The sequence below is a fragment of the Ursus maritimus genome, assembly GCF_017311325.1.
Source record: "Ursus maritimus isolate PB19 chromosome X unlocalized genomic scaffold, ASM1731132v1 scaffold_X1, whole genome shotgun sequence".
Taxonomy (NCBI): domain Eukaryota; kingdom Metazoa; phylum Chordata; class Mammalia; order Carnivora; family Ursidae; genus Ursus; species Ursus maritimus.
This window is the reverse complement of record NW_024423319.1, coordinates 119424981-119448742: the sequence shown is the minus strand read 5'-3', so window position 1 is coordinate 119448742 and position 23762 is coordinate 119424981. Positions and strand designations below refer to the sequence as shown.

At 43.0% G+C, this 23762-nt stretch overlaps 1 protein-coding gene across 1 annotated transcript in view; it reads right to left on the bottom strand.

The window, feature by feature from the left end:
* ANOS1 (anosmin 1) overlaps positions 1-23762 on the bottom strand; it is a 205638-nt gene that overhangs the window by 169960 nt on the left and 11916 nt on the right. Inside the window, exon 2 of the mRNA XM_040634628.1 lies at positions 919-966. Coding sequence (XP_040490562.1) covers positions 919-966 — 48 coding nt within the window. The remainder of the gene's footprint in view (positions 1-918; positions 967-23762) is intronic.

Here is a 23762-nt window from a genome sequence, read left to right as displayed (position 1 = left end):
CTGTCCCCAGATCTGCATCTGCACGTGCTTCCCATGTGGGAGCTCTCTGAACCCCCTCCTTTTTTGTTTCACTTTAAATAGAGGCTTCATTATCTAGGCATGATGGATTAAATCATCGGCCATTGGGGACTGAATCAACCTCCAGCCCTCTCCCCTCCCTGGAAATCAGGGAGTGGGCCTGAAACTTCCAACCCTCTATTCAGCGTTGGTTCGCCTAGCAACCAGCCCCCATCCTTAGCTGTGCTCCAAAAGTCACCTCAGTCACATAAAGCCCATTGTGGTGGAAAGGGGCTTGTTAGGAATAACAAGACACTCATTCACCTCTGAGGCTCCCAAGGGATTTTAGAAACTGAGGACAAGAGACCAAATATAACAAAAGATGTTCCCATTGCTCTTATCGCTCAGAAAGTCCCAAGACTTTGGGGAGCTGTGAGCCAGGAACCGCGGAAGAAGATTAAATATAGCAAGAGTATATTCCGGTCATCTGAATGACCAACTGTACATGTCTCATAAATCACAATATCGCAAGTTCCGACAAAACTACACACAAAATCGCTTAAGTGTAAGTAAAATGCAGTAAATCTTCTGGTCTAACCAGAAGATGTTTCTCCTTAAAATGTTTGTGGATTTAAAAAATTACATACGTCAATTTATGATATATGTATCTTGATTGCAGTGGTGGCTACAGGAATTGACTCTACCTGTGATAAACTGTCATAGAATGATACACGTACATTGTACCAACGTCAATTTTCTGCTTTTGACATTGTCCTACAAATATGTGAGGTGTAATTACTGGTAGAAACTGGATGAAGAATATGTGTAATTTCTCTGCAGTCTCTGCAACTCCCTGTGACTCTAGAATTATTCCAAAATTAAAGGTTTTTAAAAATCTTGATGCAGTGGTAGGGAACATACCTTAGAACATTGCTTGTGATTCTGACACCAAACCAGGGAACCATTGTTCTGCAAAAAGAAAAAGAAATATTGGCTCATTAAATAATTTTCTAACTGATAACTACATACTGTGAATATCATTTTTCAATATCATCCTTGACAAAAGACCAATTTCACCATCCTGATGTTCTCTCTTCCCGAAATAGAAAATGTGTTTCTAATGTAAGTCCAATTTCGTCCTTGACTTCACGATAGAAACAAAGACATATAAAATGATAAAGATTTCAAGCTGTCTAAAAGGAAAAGTGTTGGAGCCGCCTCTCCTGGTATGCTGAGCTATGAAATGCAGACCAGCGGGGAAATTGAACGTGAGATATTTCTCCAGGAGTAAGCAGTTTTGGTAAATATACAAGTCTAAGGCTTTTCATCTCAATCAATTCACAGTAGTCAGGTCACATTGAAAAGCCTCCTCTTTCCCTGTCACCGGATGTGTGACTGTGGACAAGAGACTTGCTACCCCTGTACCTCAGTTTATCCATCTGTAAAACATAACGATATTTCATGCATGAGATTGCTGGCATACGGAAAAAATACACACACACCACTTAGCATGGCTTGATAATTCACTCAGAACGAAAGAAATATCGGAACTATGGCTTATCGTGTCTAACATCCACATTTCTGCTGGGAAGCCTCTCATTCCCCATATCTAACTTCTTGGTCATGATTTCTCCTTCGGCTGGGACACGTTATATCAGAGTGTGTGAGGCTGGGGTGGTTGGTAGAGACCGTAAAAGCCATCAACCCATAATTTAGATGGTGTGGCCTCCAGTTCCTTGAAGTTCACGGTTGGATATGACATGAAGTCGTCTGTTTTCCCTGTCTGAATCTCTAAACATTGAATTTTGAGAACATCACCTTCTATCCAGAGAAGAGTAGTGTTACATTTGTCCTCCGTTCAAAGAAAATTAAACCAATATATCTTTTAAAAAATGTTTTTATAACAAGTTCACGGAGAAATAACTCATACACGTGACGTGCCCTTCATTTAAAGCATACACCCAATGGTTTGTACGAAGGCGCATACTCTCAAGGCTATGCAACCATCACCGCTCTCTAACTGTTGAACGTTGTCACCAACCCCAGAAACTTGGATCCATTAGCAGTCACCCTCCCAACTCCCTCCCTCTAGCCCCTGGCAACCACTGATCTACTTTCCTTCTCTGTAGAGTGGACCGATTCTGGAAATTTCCTGTAAATGGAATTATAGAACTCATGCCCTTTTGTGTCTAGATTCTTCCACGTGGCATCATGGTTCACAGCTGGCTAAATGGTATGGTGTTTTGCTCTGCCTATATTGCCGTGAAAATCAATACTTCCGTCCTTTTTGTCTGATTTCATTGTATGGATATATCACATTTTTCTCTTCTGCTCCCAAGAATCTATCTCAATATATCTCACTTCTAATAATATATCTTCATAATATACCTGAATCAATCTCAACTGCATAGGATCAGAAAGTTTCCTCTGCTGTACTCAGACCATCAGGCCAAAAGGCCCCAGCCCCTTATTAAAGCTTTAGTTATGAAATCTACCCTATGGCCCTAACCCTCCTTTGCAACCTTGCATACCCAAAATTGCAACACAGACCTACAATTTCAGCTAATCTGGTATCAACCTACCCGACCCCCTACTGACCTCTACAAATCCTCAGTGCGCCCTCACCTCTCGCTACATCTCAAGGTTCATTGGCCAGACCAGCAGGACCAAAGCTGGGGAAGTATATGAACAGCCTGGGAGGAGGTGAAGTATGATTTTTGGCAGGGTTTACATCAGAGAAATAATTAGACTGGGTAGAGGCCAAAGCTGGACAGACAGTGGCCATGGTTTAATTACTGGGAATGAAGGGTTAGTAGACATGGTGCAGGAAAGCAAGCATTATGTGCAGATCGAGACTCTGATCAAAGGAGCCTCTGGCTTGGTGACAAACTAAAAGTTCACAGGGAGATCAGGCAGGCTCAGGTGTGGTCACCCAGACACAGGGTGATGATGGCAAAAAGCAGAGGTCAGACATTGAGAGGTGCATTATGGAAAAGCTGAGAGTAGTGTCCAAGGCAGCTTTGGAGAGCTTCCTATATGAGGCCCACCTCACCATCTCACCAGGGAGGGGCCCTTCCTCCTGGCCCTGTGCAGGGAGGGCTCCTGCTGGGACTTCCCAAGACCAAACCCATGAGAGTACATCCAGGCCCCAACCCCAGTGCTCTGTGGTCATTGTCCAGTGATGGAGAGCACTGAGATACCTTCCAAAGGGACTCAGGGCTGAAATGAATGAACTTCGATCTTGGAGACTGGGTCAAGGCCAGTTTCTGAACCAACACCACCTCTTTACAAGGGTCATGGTCTGAGGACCGTCACCTTCCTTGCACTAGGTCAGAAGCTCCCGCTCCTTATGCAGGGAAACTTGACATGGCCCGGCTTCCACCTCATTCCCTCCCAAGTCTTTCTTGTCCTGTACAGACAGCCGGGACCTCTGGAGGACGTAAGGGAGCCCTAACGGCCTCTGCATTTGCCACACTGCTCTTGAGACATGTACCCTACTCTCTCGTGCCTTGGGATAGATTTCTTGAAGTCAGCTCCTCGACAGGAGCTCCTTTTTCCTCTTTGCTGGAAAGCTTCACGTGAGCCAGTGGACCAGCTCCTGGTTCTTATAGATATGGTTTCCATCGTAGGTCACGTGAGGCAGACAGGGATGCAGAGTAGACATGGCAATTGCTGCCAGCCCCGAGTGAGTGGCCGACAAAGTATTACTAATGGGGGGTACGCCTTTGCCAGGGTTATTATTAAGCGCTATTATTATTATTATACTATTGACCACATCTTCAGAGCAGGCCCTTGCTTTGGTGTTTGCCATATTTAGCCCACATGCACATCCCACTTGATGACATCAACTTCATCCACCCATTTTGCAGTTGAGAAACAGGGACTCACAGAAGCCAAGTAAAACATCCACAGTAATGAAGCTAATGGTTAAGCATAGTGGGGACAGCACAATGAGTAAGGGTTCCTTGAAACAAGGGGTGAGCTTTACGATGGGTTTTGCAGGAATCTCCAGAGTCAGAATCTTGGAAGGAGGGTAAGGATTGCCTAGGATGGTCCTGAGTATCATAGGTTCAGGGAGCAGCAGATCACACTGATGGGCTGGAGCAGAGAAAAGGAGAGGAGGATGGGTCCAAAGACAGGAAGTAGATGACAGTGGATTTGGACTTATTGCTAGAAATAAAATTTGTCATATAGTAAATGTCAGAGGATTAAGAAAAAGAGAGGATAGGAGAAGTCGCGTATCTGGCACACCTTGATTAGCTCCTTTTTGTTTCCCTTGACTGTAGGTAAAATGGCCAACCTGAACAACAAACACCAAGAGAGGAGCAGAAAGCACCTTCAGCTGCCCAGCAGAGGCACCCTCTAGGGCCCCCTCCCCCCCCACCGAAACCAAATGCTCCTACACCTGTCAAGCCAATAGCTATAGAGCCTCTCTGCTAAGCTGTTTACATTGGGGGGGGGGGATTAACGTCAATGCATTTCCTCAACCAAAGCATTTTCATTTCAAGCATAATTTCCCACTAATCATAAAAGGAGAAGCTGTCATTATACAGAAATATCTGGGGCAATAGCAAGCAAGCATGAAAGATTAGTATGGTGGTAATCGTTTTTTGTTGTTCTTACTGAAGACAGTACATCCTAGAATGCCTGGAAGGATTAAAAACATAATCCACGTAAAGTATTTAGCAAAATGTTTGCAACAGAGTTAGATGTCAGGGGGAAAAAGTCCATTATGATTGACGTTACTTTGTTTGCCATTATGACTGTTTTCAGGAGTGGGGGAGTAAATCCTGTACTTAAAATCTCCCAATTCCTATGTATAACCCAGTCCAATCTTATTAGTAAGGCTCAGAAGAGGGAGCCCATCATGTTTTTCTCCTTGGATGGTAACAATCTTGCCATGTTGGCCAATGAGTGGGCAGAGGTATTATTTTAGGTTTAATTTCCTTCAGCCATGTGTATTTCCTTTAGCGTGAACTGTGTGCATTTTACCATTTTTTTTTTAAAGATTTTATTTATTTGACAGGGACAGCCAGCAGAGAGGGAACACGAGCAGGGGGAGTGGGAGTGGAAGAAGCAGGCTCATAGTGGAGGAGCCCGATGTGGGACTCGATCCCAGAACGCCAGGATCACGCCCTGAGCCGAAGGCAGACGCTTAAGGACTGCGCTACCCAGGCACCCCGCATTTTAGCATTTCTATTCTGGATTGTTTAACCTTATCAATTGCAGCAGCTATGAGTGCCAATTATATTTAATAATCATTTGTCTATCATAGGTGTTGTAAACATTTTCCAGTCATCATTTGCCTTTTGAATTTTTTCAAGTTTTCTCCATGCAGAAATTTTCTATGCATGCGCACACGTACACACACGCACACACACACGCACCCACACACAGAGATATGTCTGTCTGCATTTCGGTTTTGGGTTTTAGGTTTCCTGTTTCTCTTAAAACAACCCCCCCCCATCAAGGTTTTGCAGCTGTTCTTTGCTTTTGGCTTTATCAATCAGCATTTGCCATACTATTTATCTCTACAAAGAACTTCTAAGAACCCTGCCTAATGGCACCAAGGATGTTGGTAAACCCCCGATTAACTCCAGCTACTGTGTTTCAGCCAGGTGCACAGACACTGAACCGTGGAACTACAATGCTCACCTGTAATGCTCTCTGAGCAGAAGAGCAATGGAAAAATACAAGAATCCAGTACATTTCAACATCCCACCCCGGGGGGAAGTTCTTAGTCAGATTACACTAGCCTTCACCAGTTAAGCCACCTGACAACAAAAATAAAATACAGTATTTGCAATCAAGTCTTGTTTTGGCTTAAAGCCAGCAAAGATAAAGAGTCAAAGTACATCAGACAAGAAAGGCGCTTGCCTGTTGAATCATTATCGTAACCTCCAGGTAGGATCAGACAGTGGGACTTTTGTAATTATATAAAGATTACATCCTGTATTTTATTGGTTTAACTAGATCAAACACGAATGCTAGTCAATCCAACTTTCAAAGAGTTTATATAAGTTCAATCAACTGCACCCAGACTTTATTTCAATGACATTTTCAAAGTCTCTCCATTTCTAGCTTTTTGATTTTTTTTCCTTAAAGAAAAATAAATCTTCAAAAGCTTCAAGTAAACACTTCATTCACTCAAAGACAACCCACAAGGAAAGGATAAAGATAAAAAACTAGCTATCAGATACAACCATTTGAAAAAGGAAGGGAGAATTAGAACAGATCCCACATTTTCTTTAACATAACCAGGTGTAGGTGTGGAACAAGGACTAATATGCAATTTTGCAAACACAACACTATTGTCCAACTGTAGGATAGAACGCTTGAAACTGAAACCATCCCAGAAAATCCACGATTGACCAAATGTTTACCATTCAACCCTATGAAACTACAAATAATCAGCTGTGACTTTCAGTTGACAATTTTGTTCTCACATTAAATGTAAGTTTTGGGGGGACATGTGGGTGGCTCAATTGGTTAAGCATCTGCCTTCGGCAGCTCAGGTCATGATCTCAGGGTTCTGGGATCCAGCCATGCACTGGGCTCCCTGCTCAGCAGGGAGTCTGCTTCTCCCTCTCCCACTGCTGCTTCCCCTGCTTATGCTCTCTTCCGCTCTCTGTCAAATAAAATCTTTTTAAAAATAAAAAATAAGGGGTGCCTGGGTGGCTCAGGTGGTTAAGCACCTGCCTTGGGCTCAGGTCATGACCCCAGGTTCCTAGGATCGAGCCCCATATCGGGCTCCCTGCTCAGCAGGCAGTCTGCTTCTCCCTCTCCCTCTCTCCCCAGCTTGTACTCTCTCTCTCAAATAAATAAATATCTTTTAAAAAAATAAAAATAAAGATAAAAAATAAAAATAAATGTAAGGTTTTTTTTAAATGAAGGCATGGAGGGGTACCTGGCTGGCTCGATCGAAGAGCATACAACTCTTGATCTAAGGGTGGTGAGTTCAAGCCCCATGTTGGGTGTAGAGATTAAATACACAGAACTTAAATAAAAAATAAAAAAAGTAAAATGAAGGTATGGATTAAAATTTAGGAATTCATTTTCATCCAGAATATTTTTCTATTTATTTGGAACCATGGAATAATATACTTGATTTCATTTATTATTAGAAGGATGTGCTTTTCTACTGCCAATATACTTGGAACTTTCCCACGTATTCCACAGCCACTAAAAGATAATGGAAGAGAAGGACATTGAGAGGAGGCATTTCTGTGGCTCGAAAGGTTTTTGTAAATGAATCTTTGCTAGTGATCTTCTTGACTATAGATTTCATTCAAAATATTTCTCAGGAAGCTTCTATGCATATCACTAAGTGAGAGAAGCTAATCTGAAAAGGCCCTATGCTGTAGGATTCCAAATATATAACCTTCCCAAAAAGGCAAAACGAAGGAAATGGTAAAAAGATCATTGGCAGGTGGGGCGGAGGGGGGTGAGGATAAAAGATGGAACAGAGAGGATTTTTAAGGCAGTGAAAATACTCTAATAATGGTAGATCCATGTCTTTATCCATCTGTCACAACCCACAGAATGTCTGCCACCGGAAGGGAGCCCTGACGTCAACTATGGACGCAGGGGGATAACCGCATGTCACTACAGATTCATGGACGTAGCAAACGGACCACGAGTGAGGGAGTTCATTACAGGGGAGGCTACGCATGTATGGGGACAGGCACTCTCTACAACAGTGTACCTTCTACTCAGTTTTGCTGGGAACCTGAAACAACTCTAAAAAATAAAATCTACTTCAACAGATGACTGGATTAAGAAGACGTGGTCCATATATACAATGGAATATTACTCAGCCATCAGAAAGAACGATTTCTCAACATTTGCTGCAACATGGATGGGACTGGAGGAGATAATGCTAAGCGAAATAAGTCAAGCACAGAAAGACAATTATCATATGATTTCACTCATTTATGGAATATAAGAAGTAGGAAGATCAGTAGGAGAAGAAAGGGATAAAGAAAGGCGGGGATAAACAGAAGGGGGGATGAACGATGAGAGACTATGGACTCTGGGAAACAAACTGAGGGCTTCAGAGGGGAGGGAGGTGGGGGGAATAGGATAGGCTGGTGATGGGTAGTAAGGAGGGCACGTATTGCATGGAGCACTGGGTGTTATATGCAACTAATGAATCATCGAACCTTACATCGGAAACCAGGGATGTACTGTATGGCGACTAACATAATATAATAAAAAATTATTTAAAAAAAGGAGTAAATGTGTAAAAAATATAAATAAATAAATAAAATCTACTTCAAAGGAGGGGGAGAAAGCAAGCTTTGTGTTTATGTTTGTTGTCCGTTAAGTAGGATTTCTTTCAAATGTTATAGATCACCCTCCGTAAATAAATGGCCTTTCATCCCCAACTATCTGTCAGAAAATTCTCTCTGGATTCTCCCAATGTCACATCAAACTGAATTCTCTAGAACCGTCGGCCATCCACGTGTACCTCTCGGCAGATGTCCAGCCCTTCCCTGTGCCCAGCGCTGGAATGCACACATGGCCACACTGTCTTGTTTCACCTCTGCATTAGGTCATAAGGTCCCAAAACGAACGGAATAAGTAGACTGAGCTGTGCAAATTGTTCCCCTTCTCTGACAGGAGCTTTTAGGAAGTAGGTTCATTATTTTGTTTCCTATAGAGTTCAAGAGATTCAGCACTGCAGTAACAAAAATGGAACAAAAAACTTGCATTCAGAATCAAAAACGAATTATTTTAGAAATAATCATGCTAATTATCTTCTTACAGATGCACATAATTAAAGTTATCTAAAGAAAATTTATAGCACAGCAAGTGCCAGACTATGCCATATGGGAAAAATTACATTTTATTAACATGTTACTATGAATTTTGACAAGGAATATTCTTATGAGTTCTATATGTGGGAGAGCATTAGATCAAGACAGAATTTTTACTCCTTAGTGTCCCTATGAGAAGGATGGGACCCACCACCGGATCAGGCTTCTCTTAGGACATCTCAAGCAATGGTCTACCCACTTGAATCCCCTCCATGAGGGCATGCTAATTACGGATTCATTCTTGCCAGGGCTAGGATTTCAGATATGTATTCCCTAAACCATATTTGGTATTACAATGTGTATTTTCAGGAGACAACTCTAGAAAGGTGGGTCGTCTCCACAGAATCACATAAAACCCTGGAAGATTTCAAGACGGAATAAATTATTTGGGCTGAAATAAATCCAGCCTTAAGTAGGTTTAGAGGGAGCATTAAAGGTAGGAACTAGACTTAAGTAAATGACTCATTTTACAAAGTAAGGGAAGCATGAGAAGAAGAGTACGTACTATAAATCGAACAGCTGAAGCATTGATAGGAAACCAGAACAATAAAGAAATGTCTCTATAAATGTCACTGTCCTTCACTGCTTCTCATTCATTACCCTGAAGGTTTACTTCACCTGTCAACTGTGTGAGTTCTTCCAATCTCAGAAACCTCTCCCCAATCACCATATCGACTTGTCTAGAAAGTAAACACATGCTTGTGGAAGTGCCGAGTCCAGCAGGGCAGAGATGTCGGGTTCACTGGGTAGGAATGACCACCTGCTTCCCCAGTGTGGGTATCGTAGTCGGCCACACCTACGTCCGTTTCCAAGCCTTTCTTTGAAGCTTTCCTGACTTTAATGATTTGTTTCTGAGTGATGGTGAGAAAGACAAGACTGGGAAGAGGAGAAAAGAAGGAGCAGTAGGGGAAGAAGTAGACAGAATAGGGAAGAAAGACAGAAAGAGTTCAAAAAGTCTGGGGCAAATGGCATATTGGGTCTTTGGGCATAAACATGAGATTCAAAGACTCCTTTAAGTATAAAATAAGAGCAGATTTTAATGCAAAAGCAGATTTTTGTTTTTGACATCAAGAGGCACAGGTAAATCTGCACTGTTGCAGACCACTGCAGCCCAAGCTTACAAAAAGCCACAGGCATGAAGACCGCCATCAGCTCCGTCAGGGTGTTCGGGTGTCTGAACACAGAGGTGGCAGTGCCTGAACCTTGGATGCTATGGTGGGTTATGTAGCTTCGGCTCGGTCTCCATGGCAACCACCAGCACTGTCCAATCTGGGATAGGGGGTCCCCACTAACACTGGAGTATCCCAGCTACACCTGCTGTAATCCACAGTAATTAGAGACAAAGCACAGAAAGAAAAGACTGGCAGAAATGAGAGGAGCAAGGAGTTCTAGAAACAAGATGAATGCCCAGGATCCACTTTTTGGGACATGTCCTTTCCACAACATTAGGCAAAACCGTGAGACACTGTGCTTCACTGAGGCACACAATGTGACCAGCAGGTTTCCCGAACTATGGTGAGCGTGACAGCATGGGTCGTCTAGTCCTAGTGTTCTACATTTCACGTGCGTGAACTTGGTCACAGCTGTGCATGCTGCCACCAATTAAACTAAGTTGTGTACATTGCTGCTTCTACACATGTTGGGTTTAACCGCCATTTACAATGTGATTAATATAGCAGCAACTGGGTGGCTTAGTCGGTTGAGCACCTGCCTTCAGCTCCAGTCATGATCCCAGAGTCCTGGCATCAAGTCCTGCATGGGTCTCCTTGCTCAGCAGGGGGTCTGCTTCTCCCTCTCCTTCTGCCCCTGCCCCTGCTCCTTCTCTCTCTCTTTTTCAAATGAATAACATCTATAAAAAAATATTTTAAAACATAAAATGTGATGAATATAACTAGACAATGATTTGGCATTGAAAGGAAAAATTGTGGTGTATGCAGAAATGCAAATGAAAAAATAAAGAAGTGTGGCAGATACTGCCACACTTTCATATTTTCTTGCAACTAATAACCAATACCTTACAGGATTCAAGCAAGCAGTATGACACAGTAGATGAAGCTGTGTCACATGAGGACTGATAGACGAAAAGAAGTCACAAAATGCAAGTGAACACAAAAGAAATCACCAAACCTCCTGGACCAGATAAAAGGTATTACAAAACAACAAGATATTAATGGGACCAAATGATGTTTCTTTTACGAAAGACCTGAGCCTGTGTCATCATTTTATTATAATTTTATTCATTTCTTAGGTTTGCATAAAAATGGATGTTTCATCCATGGTTTCTCTGGTTCGTTAAAATCTCTTCCATAAATTCACATTGGCTTTCTACAAACCCCCTTTCTTCTCCATATTGACACATCTTGATAGTTACTCTTTGGGGGGTTGCCCCTCCCTTCCCTAGCCTGCATCCAGGAAATGATTAGTGACTTCTTAAACTGATCCGTATCTTATAGAAAGTGAGTCTGTGATTATAAGGAGTGATTATCATCAGTGGCTAGATGGAGGTCTGCCCAGACCACAAAAAGATAAACTCGATGTAAGTGTCGATGACCTCTGACATCACACGTGCATACAGAACTTCTACAGACATGAACTGGGATGGAAGGACCTTCCTGCACTATTTGTCTTTCTCAGTGAAATCAGAACCGTGGTAATTTTCCAAAAGAAGTGAGTTGATGGAGGAGAGGTTGGACGAGAGCAATGGACATTTAGATTAGTCGGTGAAGGAATGTGGGTGCTGAAGTAAGTGGAACTATACTGGCAGGACTGGTAGATGGTACAGACGTTTACCTGAGCTTGAGAGCTATGGCAATTCATAGGAACACCATTCCACATGACTGTGTGATTTTTTAAAAAAATACTTCATGTATTTATTTGAGAGAGAGATCACGAGCAGGGGGAGGGCAACGGGGACAAGCAGACTCCCCATCTAGTGCAGAGCCCAATCCCAGGACCCAGGGATCATGACCTGAGCCGAAGTCAGACACCTAACTGACTGAGTCACCCAGGCGCCCCAGGTTGCGCGATCTCTAGCAGCCCGCACCACTGAAATGACACATCCAAGTGGGCGGCTTTAGGGTTTGATGGATTCAGAGTTAGAAATCTACAGCCAGAGATTAGCCAAAGGGCAATATATATATAAAATAAAGCTATTGGCCACAAAAAAAAAAAAAAATTAAAATGATACATCATGGGCTCTAGACTGGACTCCGCCCGAAATTAAAAGAGGAAGGGCCAGTGTAACTGTGCTTTCAACACTGGGGGTTCAAACATTCACCTGTGGAATCTGTCAGACATCGAGGTTCTCTGGGATGGGCTCAGGGCATCGAGGCATGACCCCGGACTCTACAGACGGACAGAGGCCCCAAGTGTTTCTTAGAATAGGACAGCTGTGGCAAACACTAAGACAACAGATTGTCTGAACGTTGAGAGGTTATGGAGTGAAAGTCTAGTGGTGAAAGATACAGAGCAGTTGCAGAAAGCAAATAAAAGCACGAAAATGGTAAGTATTTATGGTCAGAGTGGAAAAGTGCAGTTTAAAAAGTATAAGGGAGAAGAGTTCCGGTGGATGATTGATCCCTGGTGTGCCAACAGTTGGGACAGTTTCGACCCCAAAGGGAGAATGTTGTTACACAAGGGTCGTTGTCTGTAGCAAATGCCGTCACATACCACCCAGACGTCCCCACATTCCCATGGCCGAAAGGAACATCCCTACTGACAGTGTTGGGTGTGGACAGTTCAGAGCTAAACTCCATCTTTCCCCACCTGGAAAGTGTACTTGGTGGAAAAGCGGTCACCTAACCCATGCCACACTCCAGGGAGAAGCCCACATCGAGTGAGTGGTCTGGGCAATGCTGGGGTACACAAGACCAACCTCCTTGTCCCAGTCAGGATAACTTCCAGGACATCCCCAGCTCCAGATCATGCTGTGGTATCCCCTCGAGGCTGTGGCTGCAAACGCAGACGAGCCCAATTCCTGCCCGAGCTGCATTCTTCACTCGCCCTCGGGGGCTGATCCTGGAACCATCACCCAGTAAGTTCTGAACACACATCTCAAAAGCTTAGGATATGCTTCATGAATAACACAACCTGTGAAAACCAATCGCATTCCCGTACGCGTCCAGATGGTAAGAATGCGTTTTCTCCAAGTAACAATAAAGCCAAGTGGATAGGAAGCATATCTCTTGAAAAAGGTGAGGGTGTTGAAGGAATTAACCAAGCGGTGGCAGGTAGAAGTGTGCCCTTCCGGTGCAGAAGATGAAGGGGGAACCACGGGAAAGAGCAGGTGAGCTGGTGGATATCCTCGCCCAAGGACAGATCTCAGTAAGTCCCCACAAGCCCGTCCTCACTGGGCCAAGCTAGCTTAGGATGCATGACAACTTCACTTCAGGTTGCGACGTTTCTGAAACTAAGAGAATTGTAGTCTCTTCAAAGTGTTCACCAACGAAAAACCCAGTGTTGTTTCAATATGTTTCAACTTGTTACTGGCAGCTCTTTTTCATTTGTACCTTTAAAAGCAAGTTTGTTGTCAGGCTGTGTACCCAACAACTGAAAGAACAAGAGAAATCCTTTTCTTAAAAAACATGCCAGCACCATTCCAAAGTCCCTGTGAAGAATGAAAGTCATAGTCAAAGCAGAAAAAAATGCAAGAGCAATGTGGAAAAACAATTTAAACATACATCTTTACACAATTCTTAATTACATCCTTTGCTAGAGTTCTCTGGAAAGGCTAGGATGGGATGCAAATTTACAACGCGCTAAAGTATGCTTCGATGACTAGCAATGTTTAGGAGGCTTCTTTGGTCTTTTCTTTCCCTAATTCTTGTTGTTGCTGCTGCTGTGTTTTATTGTACGATGTTTTAAACATGAACAAAACAGAAAAAGTCATCAAGAGAAATTCTAGCAAAATCTGAAAGCGTGCAGCCAGCCACTAAAACAATGATGTCATCAGCTCTCTTAGTTACATCAGGATTCAACCCTGTCCTGCCTGGTAGCGTGCAAATGCTGCCCTTACTCATAGCCACTGAAAACCACTTTATTATTATATCAACATGTTGTGAGAACACTGAGAATTCTGACTTCGCCATAGGCAATCAGCTAAGCCGTGAAGGATTCCAGAGCTCTCTGAGACCTTCTGCATCATGCCTACCATCACCTCTGTGCAAAGCATTTTCATCGGTGCGCGTTTCGGTCAATTCCTCTCTGTGAAAGTATAAGGTCTATCCAAACGCGGCCAAGCCATTCTCTAAACACAACCAGGACGAGAAAAGGGACTCAAAATGTGTTTCTACATATCCACTCAAAATGTTTGTAAACTGTAGAATTCTGACTCAGACGATACCATATAATTACAAACCAGGGAGGACCTTTGAAGGTCATTTAATCCATCTTCTTGATGAAAAGAAGACAAATCTAACTCGTTCATGACATGTAATTGTCTTATAATACAAGGAATTTTCCAAGGGAAAGANTTTCGGCATCTCGGTATCACGCTACCCTGTTCTCATGGACTTTTCCACCCTTGAATCCCTACTGAAACCTCTCAAAAGCAGTCAGAGCAAAGGGGTGAGGAGTTATTAAAGTTCAGACTTTCTGCCTGCTAATATCCTCTTCTCGAATTAACAAAATCCTCTAATCACTCTCTCCAAAACCTTTACAATGCCTAAAAAAAAAGGTCAAAACTGGATGAGGACACAACACAGGGTCCATCCTGTGTGAGTATGAAGAAGGAAGATCACATGGACATTGTTCACTGCCATACTACTCAGGGCGGCAGGACCAAGAGGATGATGCAGGCAGCCCACATCTCGGAAGTGAACGTGATATGGGGAACTTTTTGAAAAATGCTCCCCAATGTCTGAGGAGAAAGGGAGAGTGCAGCCAGAGTTGGGAGGGAGGATCTAAGCATCCCGTGAGAGCACTAAAGCTCAAAGCCACCCCGCCTGGGACTCTCTGGACACACGGGCTTACTCATTGTTGTGGATCTGAATTACATGTGAAAGCCATCAGCAATATTGGTAACACAAGACTCTGAGGAACATTCTAGATCATTACGAGAATTGCAAGAGTTAATAGAGACTCAAGCCCCATGTTCTCGCTGTGTAGATGAAAACACTGGAGCCCAGGAAGGCTAAAAATGTGCAACTCATTGCTGACTCCAACAAAATGAATATTCTGATAGAAAGCATGCCTAGGGGGCACCTGGGCGGCTCAGTTGTTAAGCGTCTGCCTTCAGCTCAGGGCGTGATCCCGGCGTTATGGGATCAAGCCCCACGTCAGGCTCCTCTGCTGGGAGCCTGCTTCTTCCTCTCCCACTCCCCCTGCTGTGTTCCCTCTCTCGCTGGCTGTCTCTCTCTGTCAAATAAATTTAAAAAAATCTTTAAAAAAAAAAAAAAAGCATGCCTAACTTGGAGTCACGAACCTACTGTACATTCCAGGTCACTTATCATAAAATGTAAGCTTTTGAAAAAAAAAATCAATTTCTTCTTTTCTAAAATGACAAGAAGAGTGTTTTTGTAAGATGGACACAGAGATATTTATGAAGACCATCTGTGATCATCTCAAGTCAAAGCGGTAGTCTAGCTGGCAAGACGCAAAATCCATCAATATGAATGATTTGCACCTAAGAGGTGACTTAATAATTTAGAAGGTCTCAGAGAGGTCTGGAGTCCTGGGTGGTTCATATAATTAACTATGGAGAGTCAGAATTCCAAGAGCCCTTAAAAAGTTTTGATATAATAAGAGAAAAAATGGTTTTCCATTGCTTCTGAGTAAGATCAACCATGAATTTCTACATTACTTGGTTGTTTCAAGTCTTTCCACAGGCACAACATCCACATAAAGCATAACCAGTACAGTTCTTTAACTCAGTGCTGCACTAAATTAAATTTATAACCCATAACCCCTTTTGGGGGAACATGAAAATCCAATAACATCGAAGACTGTTTCTTTTGGGTTCCCTCACCCAATTCCAGTGTGGGATGGGCTGTGGCATCCCCACGCCACCAAGCAGCTCTCAGGCATCAGCAGGGTGTGGGACAATGTAACTCAATGCCGACACTGTCCACCCAGAGCTGGCATCAGATTCCACGGGCAAAGGGCTCAGTCCTCCAGGACCGCCACCCCTTCAGATGCCAATCGCCAAGCTATTACCGGGGCTTCTGAGCACCATGCTAAACACCCAAGGTTCCAACAACCCCCTCCTTGGGTTTGACTGATTTTCTACAGCAGCTCACAGAACTCAGAGAAACATTTTACTACATGATTGTTTTTTAATAAAAGGTTATAACTCAGAGACAACCAGATAGAAGAGATACTTTGGGCAAAGTATGGGAAAAGGGATGGAGCTCTCATGCCTTCTCCAGGCTCCTCACCTCCATGTGTTCACCAGCCTAGGAGCTCTCTAGACGCTCCTCTTCTGAGTGTTTCTGGAGGCTTCATGACATAGGCATGATTGATTAAATCATTGGCTATTGGTCTGATTCAACCTGCAGCACCTCTCCCATTCCCGGATGTAGGGGGAGGGTTGAAAGTTCCAACCCTCTATTCACAGGCTGGTGCCACTAGCAACCTGCCCCTGCCCTTAGGTTACTTAGGGGCTTTCCAAAAGTCACTTCATTAACGTAACATAAGAGACCTCCATCACTCCTGTCACAGGACATTTCAAGGGGTTTGAGCCAGGAACCAGTGAATGAAGACCAAATACATGAGAAATATAGTTCGGTCACCTGAACTACCAATATATATATATATATATTTGTTATAAATCACAATGTCACAGTATTCTTAATATTATGTATAATTTAAAAGGAAATACAGTGACTAAGTTTCCTAGGGCCGCTACAACAAAGCACCACCAACTAGATGGTCTGGACAACAGAAATTGACTGTCATGATTCTAGAGCCCAGAGGTCTGGGATCAAGGTGTCCATATGGCCATGCTCTCACTGTGGGCTCCAGGGCGGGGATCCATTCCATGCCTTTCTCTTAACTTCCCATGTTTCCTTGGCTTATGGCAGCCGGTCTAACCTTCCTGTGGCCTTCTACTCGTGTCCTCACATCCACGAGCATCTGTGTCCAAATTTCCCCTTCTCATAAGGACCCGGTCTTATCGCATCGAGGGCTCACCCTGCTCAGATAGGACCTCGTCTTCACTAATTCCATCTCCAGCAACTTTATTTCCTAATAAGGTCATTTTCCAAGGTACTGAAGGTTAGGACATCAACTTATAGATTTGGGAAACGGAGGACACAATTCAACCCATAACAATGACGAAAATAAATTAAAGCCATGGGGCAAATGCTATGTTGTTTGAACCAGAACCCCAACCCTCACCCCAGTTGAGAATCCCTGCCTTAATATTTTCATGCATGTTTCCCACTGGCTTCAAAAATCACTGTCAGTGTTTCTTCCTTAACTCTGGACTCGTTGCACCTCCAGGCATATGGCAGAGCACGGTGTCTCACTCTGACCCATCTGTCTCTCCATCTTGCTCACGACAACTTGTCCCTTGTCTGTCTTTACATAAAGTACTTAATTCTTAGAGCATATGTTTGCATCATAAGGTGCCATTTGTTAACCATAATGTAGACCGCTTCAGATCAAACAGTCCACATTTGGTGAAAATGGGCCACTTAAGTAAGTGTGGGACAGCCACGCATTCACCATAAGATGGTTCTCACCCAAGGCAATAAATCTATCCTTAAAATATTCTTTCTACCCTATGTCCACACCCTCAACTTGATGTTCTTTACTTTCATTTCATAACTGGACCTTCACTACTCGCAAACTATCCTCTTTAAGGGTCCCCTTAAGGATTCTTCATCCTAGACCTCTGTCCCTGAACACCGACGGTCAGAGGCGGCATTCATGGGCTCCTACCCCCATCAAGCTGGAACCATAACCTAGGTTTCAAAAGAGAAAGCAGCCAACAGCTATTCCAATCCTCTCCTTTGACAAATGAATAGAGTAAAACTGAGTACATCCTCAGTAACATTTCTGCCATGGGAGCCACCACCGACTCCTCTTTCATAAGCTAGATCTTCATAAATTTTACATAACCCTGAACGAAGGAAGGCTGGTTAGAAGAAGAATGCAGGGGCCAAGAGGCAGAGAACAGAGGACTGAGTGCAAGAACTGGGCACATCTTATCAAGCAGAGAGGCACCAGAGAGAAACCTAGAGCACAGAGAAGTTGAGAGCAGCGGTTCTCAAAGCGGGACCCTGAAACCAGAATGAATCATTGGCTGGAAGCTTGTTACACATGCAAACGCTGGGGTCTCACTCCAGACCTGCAGAATCAGAAATTCTGGGGGCGGGTACAGTAAACTGTGTTTTGATAGGTCTGCTGGGTGATTCTGACCTTTGCTATAGTTGCGGAACCTCACTGGGAAGGGATAACAATGCATCTTATTTTGCTATCCATGACTCCATGAAATATCACTCCAAATGGTTCCTTCTTCTCTTTCTCACCAAGTTTACCAGGTAAACGGAGTCCTCCACCCAGCCTGCAGGTGTCTCCTAGCGTTCCAGTTATAGGAACACGCAACATTCTGCATCCAGCAATAAACTGATCTCTGGATGTGCGTGTGCTCACATGCACGTGTACAATTTTCAACCAGGTCAAGTCTGCGTCTGCACAGATGGCCCAAGGTGAGGACATCTGGCACAGACAAGGCCAAGTGGCCTCTCCTCTGGCTTGGCCTCACCTCCGTCTACGGGCATCTTCATAAGAAACAACTCTAGGAAGATGTAATTTATCGCTCAGGATAACAATGAGGACAAAAAGAAGAGTTTAAAGGCACTCTCAAATCTCCCTCCTATTTTTCACAATAGATGCTGGACAGCTGTGAGTCTTGACAGGTGTGATCTGTTGTTGGGAATAAGCAGTTCCCACAAGGCACATTACTGCCTGGCTTCCAGCATGTTGACCGGCAGAAGATTAATTTTAAGTTATCGAGCTAATTACTCACAAGCATTAACAGTAGCCAGGGAGAAGTTGTTTCCAGACAGCAGGAGCTGAATTCTATTGCTATTACGGCGAGAACCATTTGAAAATTTCTACTTGCACAAACATACAATTCCTCATAAAGGAGAATGTTTTTTCCATTTGCATTCCTACAGAATATCTTAGTAACATGTTTTATAATACATTAAGTCCTAGAAGTACTAATTCTAATACTAAAGCAAAATCTACCAGCTTGATATGCACTGATAGGCCAGAAGATTCAGGATTTAGTTTAGTTGACTTTAATTTGTAGTGAGGAAAATCCAAGCAGAGAAGAAAAAAATACTAGAACTACATGTTTTTCCCATTCTAATTGACTTGAAGTCAGATTTTTGTCACACTGTTTGCTTGTGATATATGCTTTTTCATGGTGGTAAGTTATGTGTTATTCATTAGAGAGTGCAGAATAATTAATCAAACTAAAATCAAGCACCTTGTAGTCAATTATACCCTGACTTATATGATAGTCTAACTCATTCATCACGATTCTGGGTTATTTTAATATGAACTTCAAAAGGTAGCAAGCTTTAATGAGAGGCCACTTGAGAAAACATGATGAATTAAATGTGATACAAGACGAAGAGAAATAACCCCAAGAAAAGACTGCACTTTGCAAAAAAATCAATTCCAAGAAAAATGTGTTATCTGCAGAATTATACGCACCCAGCATCTGGGAAGTCAGGTATGTGTTCATAATAGAATAGATGACCGAGAATTCAATGCCCTTTCTCCTTCCGTAATACTTTTCCAGGATTTCAGATTTCAATTAAAAATTCTACTGAATATATTCTTATGCATCATAAGGGAAGAGAAAATCTCTAAGTGACAAATGCATATAAGACATCTAAATTTTAGGGGCGCCTGGGTGGCTCAGTCGTTAAGCGTCTGTCTTAGGCTCAGGGCGTGACCCCAGGTCCCTGGAATCGAGCCCCGCATCGGGCTCTGTGCTCCACTGGAAGCCTGCTTCTTCCTCTCCCACTTCCCCTGCTTGTGTTCCCTCTCTCAGTGGCTGTCTCTCTGTCAAATAAATAAATAAAATCTTTAAAAAAAAAAAAAGACATCTAAATTTTATTCTCTATCCAAAGAACTAAGCACTGCCAAAGAAATTTCAAAGGGTTTTTGAAATTAAAAAATTAAATTAAAAAAATGTTTATTTTTTAAAAGAGATTTTAGTTTTTGGAGTTTTAGGTTCGTACCAAAATTACAAGAAAGGTGCAAAGATTTCCCATACATCCTCTGCCCGCACACCGACACAGCCCCCCGTTATCAACACCCCCCACCAGAGGGCACATTTGTTAGAACTGATGAGCCTATGCTGGCTGACACATGCTATTCACCCAGAGTCCATAGCTTACACTAGGGCTCACTCTTGGTGTTGTGTGTTCTATGGGTTTGAACAGATGTATGAAGACATGGATTCACCATGACAGTATCACCTAAATAGTTTCATTGCCCTGAAAATCCTCTGTGCTCACCCAAATTCATTCCTCCTTCTCCCACCCCAAACCGACAAACACTGCCCTGTTTACTGTCTCCCGATTTTTGCTTTTTCGAGAATGTCATAGAGTTGAAATCATTGTATTGAGCCTTTTCCGTTTGGCTTCTGTCACTTAGTAATATGCACTTCAGTTTCTTCCATGTCTTTTTGTGGCTTGATAACTCGTTACCTTTTAGCCCTGAGTAATATCCCATTGTCTGGAAGGACCTCAGTTTATCCAATCACCTACTGAAGGCATCGTTGTTGCTTCCAAATTTTGGTAATTATGAATAAAGGTGTATAAACATCCATACCAAGTTTTTTAACAAACATCAATCTTCACTTCATTTGGGTAAAAAGCAAAGAGCACAATTGATGGACTGTATGAGAAGAGTATGTTTAGTGTTGTGTTAAAAAATTAAATTTGACAGAGTAAATTTAAGATCTGATTGGCTTTATTAAGCAATTCATGAACCCAGGCAGCATCCCACCTGGTAAGAAGAGAGATGCTCTGAGGTATTGCACAAAATGGAAGGTTTTCATAGGACAAGGGTAGAGGAGAAGTTCTAATGCAAGGAGAGATAAGGATTCCTACACTTTCTTTTCATGGGGAAGGGAATAGGAGGGGTTTTAGCACGTAGATTATGTCACTAGAGCTGATGAGGAATTTCAGGTCCACTGTTAAAAGCTCACATTCCTGGGATAGGTTGAAACTGTAATTAAGTCTTGGTTTGCTGTCCGGGAGGGCAAATGACTCCCATTTGGGGCTTGCTGTTTCTTTTTTTTTTTTTTTAAAGATTTTATTTATTAATTTGACAGAGTTAGAAACAGCCAGAGAGAGAGGGAACACAAGCAGGGGGAGTGGGAGAGGAAGAAGCAGGCTCCCAGCAGAGAAGCCTGATGTGGGGCTCGATCCCATAACGCCGGGATCACGCCCTGAGCCGAAGGCAGACGCTTAACCACTGTGCCACCCAGGCGCCCCGGGGCTTGCTGTTTCTTACCATTTGTTTCTTTTTTTTCCTAACATAAATGGCCAAGCTGTCTTCCAAAGTGGCTGCACCATTCTGCATTCCTTCCAGCAGTGAATGAGAATTCCTGTTGCTCCACGTTCTCACCAGCATTTGCTGCTGTCCGAATTCCAGATCTGGGCCATTCTGACAGGCGTGTATCTCCTCGTTTTAATGTGCATTTTCCCCAAGGTCCTATGAGAAGGAGCATCTCTTCACAAGCTTGTTCAGCACTGTATACTTTCTCTGATGAGGTGTCTGTTGAGCTCTGTGGTCTCAGGTTGTTTAAATTACTCTTTTCGGGTCTCAGACCAGACTGTGAAGCACCAAGGATCAACGGTACACACTACTCATTTTCCAATTCCCAGGTCTTCAGCACCAGGCACTCATTTGGTGCCCAACGCATCCTAACAACAACGGCCAACGCTTCTGGGAAGCTGCCTCCGTGAGCGGTCCTGCTCTCGCTCAGTTCCATCACAGTGGATCCTAGTGAAGCAGTTCTACCCATTCACTGCTGCTACGTTAGAGGTGAGCAAATTGAGCAAAGAGCAGTGAAATGGTCTCAAAGGAGATTCAGAGACAGAACTTCTGCAAAAGGAAAAGCAGTTTACTTGCAAAGAAGTTCCAAGAGACTGTGGGACCATCTCACAAAATTAAAAGTTTTTAAATTAGCAGGTATTTGAAGGAAAAGATGCAGCATGACCACCTTAGTCTGCTCATGACTGAGAAAAAAACAAAAAAAAAAAAACCAAAATCCAAACCCGTATTTTCTTAAAGGATCACATCCACAAATGCTAGGACATATCCTCAGAATCAGTATTATTACTTTCTTTTTTAATTTAAATTTTAGGAAAGGGCGCCTCAGCGGCTCAGTCGGGGAAGCCTCTGCCTGCCACTCTGGTCATGATCCCAGGGTCCTGGATTGAGTCCCGCATCGGGCTCCCTGCTCAGCAGGGAGCCTGCTTCTCCCTCTCCCTCTGGTGTTCCCCCTGCTTGTGTGCTCTCTCCCTCTCCCTCTGTCTCTGTGAAATGAATCAATAAAATCTTTAAAAATATTAATTAATTGTAAGTCGTTAACATACAGCGTAATATTGGTTTCTGTAGTGAAATTCAGGGCAGAATCAGCATTAGTAAAGAGAGAGACGCAGTTGTCTCCTTTCAGAAGAATGTCTGCCATGGAATGGAAGGAAAGCATTTTTTTCCTAATCGCATTTCACAAAAATAAGTGCCTTTTCTTTTCTAAATTCTCAAATGGAGACATAAATGAGCACCTTTCCGACTCCCACACTGTAAGTGAAACAGAACACGGTTACTGCCATCAACTTGTTCCTTTCCGCATTGGAGTTTATTCCTTCACACAGGATACATGAATATGTAACAAAGACTCATGTATACATATGTATATGTGTTTAGATACAGATACACATATCTAAATATAGATGCGGAACTAGACACACACACAGACCCACAGAAATGGAAAGTAGAAAGAGACAGAACTACACTAGTGCTTTTCAACAGGGATGATTTTGCCCCATGGCAGTACTGATTTCAGTGTTTGGAGATATACCTATATAACTAGATACAGATTTGTCTGTCATGACTGGGATGGGAGGGATACTACCGGCATCCAGTGGGTAAAGACAAGAGAGGGTACTAAAAATCCTAAAAGGCGGGGTGCCCGGGTGGCACAGTCGCTAAGCTCTGCCTTCGGCTCAGGGCGTGATCCCAGCGTTCTGGGATCGAGCCCCACATCGGGCTCCTCCGCTAGGAGCCTGCTTCTTCCTCTCCCATTCCCCCTGCTTGTGTTCCCTCTCTCGCTGACTGTCTATGTCAAATTAAATAATAAAATCTTTAAAAAAAAAAATCCTAAAAGGCACAGAACAGCCCCACAACAGAGAATCATCTGGCCCAAAATGTCAACAGTGTCAAGACTGAGAAACCCTGAACTAGGCACGTATGGATAATACACAGACATATATATGCAAATAAAAACTTTTTTAAAAAGACTTTGTTTTTAAGTAATCTCTACACCCAACGTGGAGTTAGACCTTACACCCCTGATATCAGGAGTCGTACGCTCTACCGACTGAGCCAGCCAGGAGCCCCATATGTACATAAAATTTTAGCCCTAACTTCATATGGTTGTTCAAAAAAGGAGTCTCTTGCTTTTTTTCCCCCTGAAATTGTCTGGTAAATAATGGGATTGGACTATATAAATCTTGCCCTCCTAAAAATATGTTAAAAATATTATACAAGTCCTCGGCTCTTGAACAATAGATCAAAATACAGATGGATGTCTGTTGAAAGGTAGTCTCACCTCTAAATATGTTTTCCGATGGTCAGTGTAAGACTTAACAAGCGAATACATTCTGTCCGGAATTTTTTTAATTTCTCTGCAGCTGTGAGGACATGATCTCATAATTCCGGATACAAAAATGTACACACAACAACAACACA